Source organism: Sinohyriopsis cumingii, unplaced genomic scaffold (genome assembly GCF_028554795.1).
Source record: "Sinohyriopsis cumingii isolate HCF-2022 unplaced genomic scaffold, ASM2855479v2 utg000552l, whole genome shotgun sequence".
Lineage (NCBI taxonomy): Eukaryota > Metazoa > Mollusca > Bivalvia > Unionida > Unionidae > Sinohyriopsis > Sinohyriopsis cumingii.
In genome coordinates, this window is record NW_028315908.1 from 719,734 (window position 1) to 734,695 (window position 14,962).

Below are 14,962 nucleotides of genomic sequence, written 5' to 3' on the forward strand. Positions count from 1 at the left end.
TTGTAATTCCTAAGCCGGACTCGTTAAAAATTCAGCCTGTGAACTAGCCTTAAATACATCCGAAATTATGTATCCCCTCCCCGCTCTGAGAAAAACGAATGTTAAACAACTACTTTGAAAATGGCGATTCATGAACCTGAATTTACTTTAATCTTATAAAATATGAAGAAATTCATACAGACATGACTTTTTTAATTTCGTCCCAAACATATGATACACGCGTTTGCTTTTGAAAAAAATGTATTCGCTCTGAGCGAATAAGTAACGAATTCAAACCCTGTTGTTACGATACGGAGCTAGATATGCCAAGCATTTGGTACGTGTTAAAGTCTTCAGTTAAATTGATGCACGTGAACATAAGCATTACGAGATATTGCACTAAATAATGCATGTGCCAATTGTTCAAATGCCCGGATTAACTTTTTGTTCATAAATTATCTGTACAGTATACGAAAGTGTGGAGTAGAACATAAGACGTTGTTTCTTACAGCAAGGATGCAGATTGGATTCCGACCATGAGATCAGCCCTAGTATGCTACCGTTTTGTTGGGCAAAGAACTTTACACTTCTTGCCTCGAGAGGATATAACTATACTAGTATTGATGTGCCGTACAACCTCAAAGCAAACTCATCCGATGCTTTGTGGCGTGTGCTCTTTTCCTTGTGATGGTTATTAAGATAATTCGTTGTTACACTCGTATTTTATGTATTACGGAGTGTAACACAGCTCATTGAACGAGGAATTAAGCATTAATGCATTAAAAAATATTGCACGTATGTGACATTTATTTTTAATCTGACACACATAATATGATTCTCGCCCTATAATGAACATGACGAATACTTACTCGGAGATATTCATTTCTTTATTATTTCCCATCTTTCGAGGCAAATTATATGCTTTTTTACAATTTGAGACACGTAGGTTCGGCCTTATTTCTGGTGTTTGAGTATCAGACGAATACATTTCATAAATGGTATGGCGTGATAGTCTTTACTTAAAAAAATATACATAAGCAAACAAACTCAGGAAGAAAATATATCGTGTATACTCGCTTCTATGACCAGTCCAAGTGTAAACTGCAAAGACCAAGATATGCAGTCGCATAATGCACCGGTTGTTCTGGGTCTGTGTCGTTTGTTATGAGTAGTCAGTAGAACAAATAACATAAACCATGATCTACAGGCGCATTATGCTACGCCAGAGCAGGGTCTTTGTTGTTTGCAGTTTAACTCGACTTATAAATAGTACATACAGTTAAACAGTTACTTTGCCATCTGCAAAATTATTCCTTATAAGTAATTGTAAGCCTCTTCTTCGATGTAAGAAAAATCAAAGAGGATTATTGTTGTTTTGATTTTTGTATAAAAAAAAATATGTAATAAAGTTTAGCTTATTGTAGGTTTGAGAATAAAAGAGGCTAAGGGCAAAAAGGTCAATATTTGTGAAAAATCGAAATAATATAAACACTGAATTTTTTTATTTGTATTTTGAACCAAATTAAGTCAAATTGTCACCGTTTACTTTGATTCGCTTAACCTGGCACTCGATACAGTCGGTATTATGGTTTATGAGAAAGGTTACACTCGATTTCCAATGGAAACGCTCAGTTTGGTCCTAAACTATTTTTAAAATAGTACTATGAGAAGGAAATTAAACAGCATACCATTCGACCATGAAGTACATGTATTTTTAAAAACTTAAAGAAGGAAACAAATTTTAAGTAAAACGATCTATTTATCTTCGGATTTTAAGAATTCTTAGGCCCCACGATAGTCTTTGAATTCCACTGATGTCATGTGGTTCTTAGGAGGAAAAAAAACTAGAACCCTACTGATGCATAAAGGCACACAGCTTCTCTTCTTACACCTCCTGTGTTTCGCCTCCACATTTCAGGAGACTTCGACAATTGTTTTCCTTTATCTTTTTCAGCCAAGACAGACACTTTCTGTACGTTCCAAGACTCGGGAATTTGCGGTTACAGACAAGAAAATGTGACCGACGTCTTTGATTGGGAGTGGCATAAAGGTCCAACCCCATCCAGCAGCACGGGACCTGATGGGGACCATACCTGTCAAAATAACAGAGGTACAACAAAACTCACTTATCACACTTGTCAGTAGGTAAATGGAGTCAGTGCACTTGTCTGTTGTTTTTTTCTTCAGAAGGCTTTTTTCAAAAGCATAAGTTCTGAAATAGAGAACCCATATCTCGCACACGTTATCTGCTAGATTTATTTATTGTAATTGTGGTGTGATGGTAATGGTGGTGGTGACTAGTGGCTTCTTTTTTAAAATATGATTGTATCTGCATTATATATAAGAAGCACTAGACGTAGATGGGTACCTGAAAAAAGTTTATATGTATTTTTCTCAACAGTGGAAAAGAATAGAGGACGATGGGTAACTGATGAAATCTAAATTGCTGTAAAAATATTCAAGATAATATTCAGATATGGACTTAAGATATTGACATAAATTTTGAATTGAGTTAGGGATTCCCTGGCGACATTTAGGTTCGAACTTATAAAGTGATAAATGAAATAACAAAGTTTTATGGCTTTTTTTGAATTACTGTTGCTTAAATTTTTTTTAAATCGGTAGGGGGTACAAACAACGGTAGGGTGCGCTATTCTATAGAGTTTGACGTCGCTAATGATGAAAGTCGATTCATCGTACAGGCAAAATAGTTAAATGATGTTGCAACTCCAAAGGAACGTCCCCTTTCATAAATGCAATTAAGCGAATTATATGGAGTACATTCATTGATTAAAAAAAATGCATTATTTATTTTTTATTGTTCCATTTAAGACATTTCTTTCACTTTGAAAATTTCAGGAGCTATGTTTACGGATTTACACTCTGATACTTTATTTTCCTTTTTGCGATAAAGTCGTCACTTACGATGAGATACTTAGAATACCGTATCCAATGTGTAAAACGTGGTAGTTGATGACTTATACCGTATGGAGATCTGTAACAAAAGTTGGTTGCAATCTAATATAAACTAATTGCTTGTTTTATATACCCTTTTCACAAAAATCAAATTATATTCCGCAGGAAAGGAATTTTATCACATGATTTGAATTGACTTATAGAGAGAAAAGACGTTTCTGTGTGTTGATTTCTACATCTTTCTTGGCTAAGCCAAAGCAATGCTGCAGTAATAGAACACAAGTTCATGATGCTGTGATATATTAAACGATTCCTCCAATTATAAATTTGAATTATGATCTTGTTTTGTTTGCCAGTCACTCCAAAACTTAAAATCAAAATTATAAATGCGCTAGCTCATCACGTTTCATATGAATTATAACATCGTATTCAGCATTCCTTAATTTCACATCATATAAGGAGACGTGTTCAGATGCCAATAATTGCTGTACGTTTGTCATATGTCAGAAAATAACTTTAAATAATGTTACTTAACCGAATATAGCATGTCTTATTGCGTGAAGTATCACGAATTTCGTTTAAAATTCGATCAACTGATTGCTATGCATTTTCTCATTTTCGATTTTTTTTATAGAAACATTTTTTGACGTTCTGAGTATGTAATTTGGAACATTTTCCAACAATAAAAATGCCTTCTGTTTTGCCTTTAACATCAATTATCTACTGACAGAGAAAAGACTAGATTAATTTGACCCTAGCAGAGTAATTAGTCACGACTAACAATTAGTGCTGGGAGGAAAGGCGACCTAAGCAACCAACAACACCTGCCGCTTCATCGGCTCCATATAATTTCATCATTAAAGCTATTGACGAGGGATCTGTCTAAATGTGTATGCTTCCTTGAAACAACATCTAGACAACTAATGAAGAGACACTACTTTGTCTTTTTTCAGTAGATTAAATTTCGGATTAAAAGTAGTAAAATCAGTTGACCTATTAAAAGAACAGACCAAGTAAATATTTTCACGACAACATTAATCAAGCCTGTGAAAATATAAAAACACTTCAAATATTTGAAGGGAAAAAAGGAGCCTTTATCGCTACAGGAAAACAAATCGCTCCATGTAAATCTCGTTGGAGATAATTTTTGGAAATGACCCTATACTAAAAATCATTTGTAAAGGCGGATAATTGTTTTATTGTAGTATATTTATAATCATGTAAAGACAATTAAAGATTTATATTGCCTGCCACTGAACATTTCAGCTTAGAATTTGCATCATTTATTTTTTATTATATTTTTCGTATAAAACAACAACAAAAAAAGCTCATAAAAAACAAAAATATGTCATATGCAAGAAGAACATTTCCGCATTAAAAATGCAACGGACTTCTTTTTGTTATTCTGCAGTTTTCTCTATGTATCTTGTCCGTGTCAACATTTAATGACACATAGGTTATTACTTTTCCAGTAGATGGCTCTAAGAATGGTTATAGGAACAGTAACAAATTTTAATTAAGGTTGTGAACGATTCAAAATTAAACTATTCACCTGAATATTTAATATAAGTCTCTAGACATTTCAGCAATTTTAAATTTTATACATGTAAAGCGTGAAATTATTAAGAAATGTTGTTTTATAATTATTGCAGTGCGCCTGAACTTGTAAGCACAGTATATTAAGAGTACGTGTTAGTTGTTTGAAAGTCATACAATATACATCACATAAATGTTTTCAGGAGAGACATAGTGTTTCATTTTATTTATTTTTTTACTTACATCGACATTTTGGATTTCTTTAGTATTGTAATTCTTTTTACGTTTATATATTTCCCTGTCTTTGCAAGGTATCCCCTATGTTGACGTCAATTAAGGTCATTGATTTTTGTTATAATTACATGACTTATATTCTTCTAGAATTTATATTGAATAACTTGTTCCGATCAGACTGATAATTGAATCAAATATCAGAAGTGTCCAAGTTTGTGGTTTGATACAACATCAAGACATACCTATTCATTCCATTTGCATGTCTGATTTTCGTTTCTGCACACATCATTTAACTCATAAATAACTTAAACGACGATGCGCAACTATGCTTTTTTGTGCATATATGTACACTGTCACAATTACAAAACAGTTCCGATCTCTTCATCAGTTCCCATGCTCTTAGTTTCGAGCATAAAAAATATTATCAAGACAACAACAAAAACACGTGATACAAAAGCTGAGAGAAAACCTGACGTGTTTACTCGTCGTTTGACGACAGAGGAATTATACAAGAAAACCCAAATCATAGAAACTAAATCCTACACACCCGCCTCCAACAACTATGAGACCTCATAAAATAATTACAGAAAAAATAGATAATAATTAGTATTAAAATGTGCAAATTACACGATTATTTGGAGTTTTATTCAAAATAACGAATCTATGGTACGATGATTCGCATAAATGCATATTATCAGTACGGAGTACAAGATGGCATGACCTGTAACGTCATGATATAAACACATGAGTGAAACTGCGAACAGCGAGAAACTAATTATGTCTCGGTAATGGTATGTGTTGAGAATGTAGTAAACGAAACATGTCATGAAATTTATTGTCGCGTGATACTGAAAAAGCAACAGTTAAACTAACATATAATTTCACGTAAACAGCCCTGAAGTATTTACATGGGTGAAAGTTGTCGCAAAGATGTATGTGTATGTAATAAATGAATCATTGTCTGAAGTATTGGTAATAGATGATTGGCAAAGGTTGTTTTTTCTTTTCCTTTTTAGACCAATTACCCATGAGTTTTAAGTTGCAGAATCAAGTACGTATGCGTTCCACCCCGGAATAGATTCGATCGGTAATATCTCAGAAGACTCTTCTGAATGCCCCGTGGAACTGTTTTGGCATTGATTCTATAGCGAATGTGACTCTTTTGGTTATTCATTCTTTTTCTGTAGTCAGTGGTTTCACCAAATTACTTGTACATATTTTGCGTGTCAAGAGTTCGATTACATCATCAGCAGCATTTAAATTATAGACGTTTTCGCCCAGACAGGCATGTACGTCTGGTTAATGTCCATAAGCGGACTATTTAATTGATCCCGGGGGAAGGAATTAGAGCCTCATTCCCCAGGCATTACTGTGCATAAAAGGCACTATTTAATTGAGCCGTCAGGTCTTGGGTCAATATGACTGGCTTCATAGACCCTAGCGACCTGAATATAAGGCTATACTCGAGTGGGGATAGACCCAGCACACACTCGAGTTAAAGGTAGCAATTCAGTCTGCATTAGCTGCGCTAGGTGTCAACCAAGCAGTATGTGACGCCAGTAGCGATTGGTCGCCACTATGAAGTCACATCGGGACACCTAGGTTTTTATTCCCATGTGGAGGGTTAATTAATTGTTCATGAAGAGAGGGAAAGGTGCCTCTCCCTTCATGTATTTAATATGTGCTATGCACGTTTATTAATTTAATGTCCGTGGGTGGCAAGGAGGAAGGTTAGGTAAGGGAAGAGCCTGTTAACTAGGAAGGCACATTGGTTTATCCATCGTATAAATGTTTTGACTCCCTTGCCAAAAGGTTAATGAATTGTCGTCTTGACGGATTTTTGGAGATATATTCTGTGCCGTTTTTTTAAGACAGTACCGCACCAGTGACCACTTAGTGATAGTTTGTAGGGTTATTTAAACTGTATCTATTGGGTCTGATTTGGGTGGGGTGGTTCTTAGTTTGGGTTCACACCTTTGTGTATGGGTATTTAAACTTTCCTATGCTTAATGGTGTGCCGCTTTGTGCAGCTGGGCCTGATGGTCCTTGGGGTTTGGATCACCTCATATATTATTAAGTTTAGGGTCCTAACTAGTTTCGCTAGGTATTTGGTTGCTGCATTGTGCAGCCGGGCCTGATGGTCCTTGGGGTTTGGACCACCTTATAGGTATTAATTTTGGGTTATAGTAAGTTTTCCTATCTTGATAGACTTTGCCGCCTTGTGCAGCGGGGCCTGATGGTCTTGGGCTTTTTAGACCACCTTATATATACTAGTTTTTGGTGTCTTATCTAGGTGTTCTAATTTATTTGAGGGTCTCGAGGAGAGGCTGTGCCTTAGTGCAGTTGCGTTTATTGTACTACATACAATCTGAAGTCACCTTGCGGTAGGAAAAGATGTTAGTGTCCTTAATTTCATGCTGTTGGATTGTGATGCCCTTGAAAAATAATTAATTAATTTTTTTTAAAAGAAAGAAAAAATAAAAGAAAGATTTTTTTAAAAAATAGATTAAGGGTTATTGCAGTTTATTTGTTTCTATATGTGTTGGTTTAGGGCTGGGCTAAGTACTTGCTAATCTATCTTTATGTTTGATTTATTTTCCTAGTTTTTTGGATGAAGCTATTAGTATGTTGTTATTTTATTTTCAGGCTATGTCTATTTGATTAAGACGGATATCTTACATTATTGGCTCTACTTCTTATGTAGCCAAATTTCAGAAACATTTGGTCTCGGGCATATGTTCACAGATTATGAAGCGCATGGCTTTTGCAATTGTACATACTCGTCGGCGTATGTGGTCCTGTCTGAACGTACTTTGGCACGTAGCATATGGTACTTTATATTTTTAGGTCGACGGTATGCAAGCATACGAACTTCTTGAAATAAGCCCTTCAGACGTTAGGAAGAGTCGATTGAGTTGATACCACTGTATCCAAATGCTCTGTTATAAGTTTGGGCATTGCGCTGGTAGCGTGAGTTGTTGTAATATTGGGAGATCGGGCTGGTATCTGAAGAGTCGATTTGAGACCACTGTATCCAAATGCTTTGTTATAAGCTTGGGCATTGCGGTGGCAGTGTGAGCTGTTGTAACATTGGGGGATAGGGTTGGTGTCTGCTGTATTGTAGGTTTGGTGCGTTGTAACGGTAGGGTGATTTGCACTCGGCACTAACGCCGCTAAGTAAGCTCCTCTGCGATCTGGAGATTTACTAGACATATTTAGATAGTATCCTTATGCGGATCAACTCGGCGGACGGGTTTGCATGTTAGGGGTTTAACAAAATAGTTCCAATACTTTGACCTTTCACGTTGTTTGTTGTGTGGTGATTTGCTATGGTCAATCTACTTGATTGTAATTTGAACTAAGCCAAATTCTTTGTACAAATATGTTACGGTGTTTTTACAAATTATAAATTGCCCATAGACACTGGAACAATTCTGTTGTGAAATCTTCAGTTTTGGTTTTGCATACTGTCAAGCTCTTTGATTTCAGTGGTAATTAAATCTTGTATGTGGTTTGCAAACTCATAACGCATAATTGGAAGCAATCAGTTTTGAAACATCTACATAACCATCCACATTGATATTATATAAATATTTAAATGAGTTTATTTTCACGATTGCAGTTTCCTTGCAATTAGTTAACACACTCTGTTGACTAATTTAAAAGTCTCATTTCGTGGTGCTGAGTCACATTTCGTAGTACTGTATCACATTTTACAAAAACTGAGTAAGAATCATATCTAAAACATCTTGTAACAGTTTGGCTAAATCCAAATTCATCGAAATTTGCCGTTTTCTTTTCCTGTTCTATTCTTTTTATTTACTAGCTGTCTTGAAAATTGCAAAGAGTTAGCACTCTAAAAAATTCTTGTACAAATTGATATTAAGAATTTACGTGATTTATCCATTTCATGATTGTGTTTTTTAATAGATGTTTATATCAACACTTCTAAAGCAACGTGAAAACCTCGCTAAACGTCATACCATTCACTGGGGGGCGACTTCAGGAATTAAATAGTTCAATATCGTATTTGAAGAGAAAATCGCATGATTTTTAGCTCTTTTTCTGGATGCATTAATCAACACTAAAACAAGTCAATCATCAACATCATCACTTAACGCTATAATAAAAGCTCGCGTCTTGTCATATATATATATATATATATATATATATATATATATATATATATATATATATATATATATATATATATATATATATATATATATATCTTTTGAGCTACACATGTGAGTATTCAAGGTTTTGTTTGGAAATAAAAGTAAAAAGAAATGGGAAACTCTTTTAGGACTATAGTGTGAAACTTATAGTTCTATTGATTTTATTTTCATGGGTATATTGTGTCATCGGTAAATTGTACAAAAGATTAAATAGCAAATAACTTAAAAGGAAAGTCGTCCCGCGATATCACGAAAGTATATTATCGGGATTTATTTTTATACATATACAAGGAGATACATGTATCTTTATCCTATTCATCACGTAATAAATATGTCCTAGGCTTGATTCCCGCCTCCCTTGTTTCCTCTTGTCTTCCATTGTTGCCTTTCTTTTGTTCATCAAGTGTATATTGACGCTTTGGAGCAAAGGGAATGTCAGAACGCATATTATTATATTTCCGCGCTCAGTGAAACAATCCTCTTATGTAAAAACAAACAAACAAAGACGACGATAATCACGACAACAACAAGAAGCTTTAAAAGAAAAGAGTTGTAAATGCATTTATTTATATTTCCTTTGTTTCAGGTCAGTACATGTATATCGAGGCGTCAGGGAAGGGTAAAGGTCAAAACGCATTGCTCTACTCGCCCCAATATCGTGGTCTGACCAATCAGTGCATCGAGTTTTATTACCATATGTACGGCCGCCATGTTGGCACACTCACCGTCTATAAGTTGGTATGTTATATCACCATATATATATATATATATATATATATATATATATATATATATATATATATATATATGTCATTTTGGCACGCTCACAGTCTATCAGCTTATATGTTCCAAATTAGGTGTCGGCCAACATATGGCACGCCAGACTCTTTAGAAAGGCACGCGATACGAGTTGCATTTTTGTGTTGTATGTGCTACAAACGATAATTAATTAAACGGACGAATATGACTTGGCACACATCACTCTGCAATTGTGCTGACGTGGCATAGCAGTTCTAAAAGGTTGCGGATGCCTGTCCTAAACAGAAAGATGAATAATAATGTTATAATACATAAATAGGAACCAAGATGGAAGACAAAATTATTGTGTATTTTGTATAAAACAGTTTCATTATATCAAGCATATTATTTTCTGGATCAGTATACAAAAATAATCATATATTTAGGATAAGGACCTAACCTATATGTTAATGACCCCTTTTGAGAATGTTGGAGTGTACTAAATCAGTATGTGCTATTTCCTTTAAACGTTATAAATTCTGACAGAGTCAGAAGTCAGTTTTAGAGGCATGTTTTGTCAACTGATGCTACAATCAGAGCGTCATTTAATAGACGATTACTTACAGCACAACATCTAAATAAAACCACCATAGAGTGATCACAGTAAGTTGCATGACAACGTATGATAAAAGCCTGTATGTATCCGTTTTTAACCGTAACATTCACTGGAAATTAATTTTTTTTAATCCTGTGCACTTGGTTGATATAAGCACATCCGGTAAATATGTCTTGTACAGCGATGAATATTAAAGCATAGATGTAGATCTAGGGTTAAGCAGAAGAATGGGTACGTACAAACGTTCCAATGAATCTTATTTGTCACCTGACCCAATACATTAACTATCCTTATTAAATCTCGACGTTTCATATGTGTCATCCTCAGTGGCGTCGCTAGGGGGGTGCGGACCGCACCGGATGACACCATCTCAGAGGGGTGACAAAAAAATGAAAAATTGCAAATTTTACAGAGCACGCATATAAAATAACTATAACTTAACGTGGTTACAGTTCTTAAATACTTGTACCTTCTGACCTTCAATTAATTTGTTTTTGTTCTTGTCATTTTTATACTGTGGACTTATTTTAAGAAGAAGAAATCCATGGTGGAAGTCTGGAGGGGTGACACCGTGAGTTTACCGCACTGGGTGACACCAACCCTAGCGACGCCTCTGGTCATCCTGTGGCGTACGTAAAAGTGCGCCGTTATCTTATTTTATTTTGGTATGCTTTGTATGTTGATATTTTTTATTTAAAAAAATAGATTACATTTTTTTCAGTTGTTAGTCCTTTTTCCAGATCAAATCCATTTTCTCATTATGCTAATGGAGGGTTGATTGGTTTGTTTTAACGGTACTTGTATATGAAATGGGAGCTACGTGACATTTCCAAGGACACACTTAGGGGGTTGTCCTGCATTACCTGGTATCGTGATGCGACCCTTGGCGTACGAGTCAACGTTATGACCAACTTAGCAGCTACGGCTTCCTTAGAGTAACGTATTCATTTTTTGACCTGTATATTTTTGCTGATCAACCGTAGATTAAAACGAAAACGTAACGTACATAATATTCCAATTAATAATTTATTTATAACGATTTTTCTCCTTTACTTTTCTATGGTAATGACCATTGGATGGAATTGCTATTTGATTTCAGGCCAGTGGTTCCACAGATTTGGAATCTGTGTGGCGAGTTTATGGTAACCAAGGCAACGTGTGGATATTAGCACGATTGTCCGTCCCTGAGCACCTCGCAAAACTTGGATATCAGGTAAAATTATGTACACATTTTTTTTAATTTTAATTTCTTTTTGTTTTACTTATAAACTTTTGCCTCAATTTTTAAAAATCTAATAATTTAATTTGGTATCTTTCTCTAAAATATAGTACCAAATGTTTCACTTATTACAATGTTTCCAACATGCACTTGTAAACTCGAGGCTTGCGTGCATGTTTCTACAGATACCATTTCTTAACATACCGTACCGTTCAACGTTTTATTCCTTGGACTTTTTATTTCTAAGTGTTAGAGGTCTCCAGCACTCGGTTGATAGTGTCCGAGTGTGTGTCTGGTTATTAGAGGTAATCTAAGAAACTAGTAATTTATAGATTAATATTATAAACAACATATTTCTCTGCTAAAAATAATAATTTATTTACAGATACACTTTACTGTTCTGCGATAAAGTTGCACCTGATAATAGTTGTATCATTGGTTATAAGAAGTGTTCACTTTCTCAAAGTATTTGAAGGCCCTTCGGAACAGACTCTCTCTCTCTCTCTCTCTCTCTCTCTCTCTCTCTCTATATATATATATATATATATATATATATATATATATATATATATATATATATATATATATATATATATATATATATTATAAGTCAGAGGGAGAACATGGAGCTAGTTAAACGTTTTGATAGGTGCACTTTATCCCAATGCCGTAACGAAACGAGAATGAACTATAACAAAAGTTATTTGGGAAACAAGCTCCACAAGCTAACCATTTCAGTTTAGCCGGACACCATGTTCAGTCTCTAGAAATGCTTCTCAGTGAGACGAAACCCTGCTTTAAGTCAGAATGAATTTGCCCCATAAACTTAGCATCTGATATTGCAGCCTGTAGTGAAATTCTGCTTTAAGTAAGACTTAATTTGCCCCATAAGCTTAGCATCTGATATAGCAGCCTGTAGTGAATCCGGCTGAAAGTAAAATGATCATGTTCCTACCAGTTTAATATTCAACGTTGTGAAGCTATATGACCTATCGGTTTATTCTAGTCCAACACATTATCATCATTATTATTATTATTATTATTATTATTATTATCGTCATTATTATTATTAGTAGTAGTAGTATTATCATTATTATAATAATATTATTATTATTACTATTGTTATTATTATCATCATCGTCAACATCATTATTATATTATTATTATTATTATTATTATTACTTTCATCATCATCGTCGTCATCATCGTCATTATTATTATTATTATCATTATTATTATTATTATTATTATTATTATTTCATAGATGACAGATATATGCCGATTGCATTTTCCTTTGACTGCTTTAGAATAAAAAGCTGTAAGTGACTACTGAGTTAACGTAGATAAATATATACGGAACAAAGAAGGGCTGTCTTTTATCCAAAACCTCAAGGAAGTATTATTATTTTTTAAAAATCTCAACGAATGCGTCGAAACAATAACTGTCATTACCACGATGCAGAAACCCCAATGAAAACAGTCAGCAGAAAGCAAAATCTAGCTGGGTCACTTCCAAGAAAACGGTATAAAGGTCAGTCTTGGTTCGACAGAGACATAATAAATCACGAATCTTTACGAATACATGTGCACAAAGCATTATCGCATCTACAACTTGGTACAAATATTTTTCAGAAATATACGAATATCTTGTGATACTCTCGATATAATCACTGAAGAGGAGAATAAAAAAGACAATTCTGGTTTTGAATTTATTACATATCCTCTCTTTTTCTCATTCCAGATATTTTTTTACTATACAGTGTAGATGACATTCAAAGCAGGCTGGAACTTATAAAAGTTTGATTAGACTCAATTAAGAATAACAAAAGGTGGACGCTAGTGAGAAAAAAACAAAATAGTTCCAATCTGGTTGTGCAGCGAAAAGATACCGATTGAACGTCCGTATCGAATGCTATATCAATAATGTACCGATTTAACGTTTGTATCGAATGCTATTTACGACAATATACCAATTGAACGTCTGTATTGGATGCTATAACAACCATTTACCAAGTGAACGTCCGTATCGAATGCTCTATCAATTCTCCTAGCAAAACAATATTTCATTCAAATCGTTTAAATACACGCCTGCCACCCATATATATATATATATATATATATATATATATATATATATATATTATTGCGTTTATTTTCATAATTTTCATAAACGCAGCTGGTGTTTGAAGGTGTTGTCGAGAACGGTTATGAGGGAGATATCTCAATAGATGACGTTAGCGTCAGAGACGGTGATTGTCCTGCTTCGGGTACCGTGAAAGCAGTGCAAATATCCTTGGATAACAGCAGCAACTCAACGGTCCTTTCGCAGATTGAACGGTATAGAAGCCTGCTACGACGGAGACACAGGCACGAGAGAAGGAAGGGAAAAGAAACGGAACAGTCGGCGGAAAATCTTAAGCTATAGTCCTATGGCTGCTAAAAAAAAAGAGAGACAAATATATGGCTGCATTGAATATATGGAATGCATTTTCCAGAACATGTTGCTTACATTGTGTCCAGTGATGAAGCTTACTGTTTAATCCAAGCAATCATATTTGTTTAAAAATGATCATGCCTCTTTTTTTTTTAAAGGTAAAGAACTTGGGGACCTTAAATGACAGATCAACTAGAATTTTTGCGTGAATAAATTATGTGGTTTTCCTCCTTGTCTCCTTTGCTTTATATATTTTCTTTCTTTCTTTCTTTTCTTCTGTTCTTCTTTGTATGCTTTGGTATATATTAAGAAGCATTCGTTCTGTTTTAAACCCTAATCTTCCGAAAGGGACATTAAGGTAATATGAGAGAGAGAGAGAGAGAGACAGGATGTGGCTTAGCCTGGTTTACTATTGTCTGGTCATTGGTTTTCTTCAGGTAATATGTTGCTCTCCAAGTCAAAAACCTCTGAACAACATCCCGTATCCTTTACAGAACTTTTCGTAGAATCAACATGAAATAAATAATTTTGCGCATTAACATTTCTAACATCTTGATTGAAAATAACTTGTACAAAGGTTTGCTCGTCAAAAGCATTGGGTAGAATTTATTCGGAACATCCTTTCCTTTTTTCAGTGAGTCGAATATGCTCGACTCTCAGACAGAGCTCGAGATCGTTTTGTCCGAGAACTTTTCATTGGAGTACAACACTATATAAATCGGAACATTCTCTGCATATAACGTCAAACAAAGTTATTTCTCGATTTGACGGAAGTGGCACGGCGATTTTCCGACATACACTATATTTGCCTTGTGTATAAATAAAACAAAACAGGACAAAATAGATATCCAATAGAAGCTTGAGCTTCGGAATTTAGCATATATGTCACATCATTAATATTTCCGGATGATGAATGGTTGTTTTCTTGCCGATCTCAACTTATGCTTAGAAATCAAAGCTAATAATTTGTTCTGCAGACAAATCGTCTACAAGTAAGACCCTAAATTTCAGAAGGACACAGTTTTCTATATTTTCGTGCATTGTTCAGTGCCATATCTAATTGAAAACCTCAAATGTAGTTAAAGAATTTAAACTCTGCAATTAATTATTTT

At 34.6% G+C, this 14,962-nt stretch overlaps 1 protein-coding gene across 1 annotated transcript in view; it reads left to right on the forward strand.

Annotated features, from left to right (window-relative positions):
- Positions 1–14,077, forward strand: part of LOC149773814 (uncharacterized) — a 142,943-nt gene extending 128,866 nt beyond the window's left edge. The window contains exons 2-5 of the mRNA XM_089945968.1: positions 1,934–2,089; positions 9,430–9,581; positions 11,297–11,410; positions 13,593–14,077. Coding sequence (XP_089802094.1) covers positions 1,934–2,089; positions 9,430–9,581; positions 11,297–11,410; positions 13,593–13,841 — 671 coding nt within the window. The 3' untranslated portion in view covers positions 13,842–14,077. The remainder of the gene's footprint in view (positions 1–1,933; positions 2,090–9,429; positions 9,582–11,296; positions 11,411–13,592) is intronic.
- Positions 14,078–14,962: the final 885 nt, after the last annotated feature.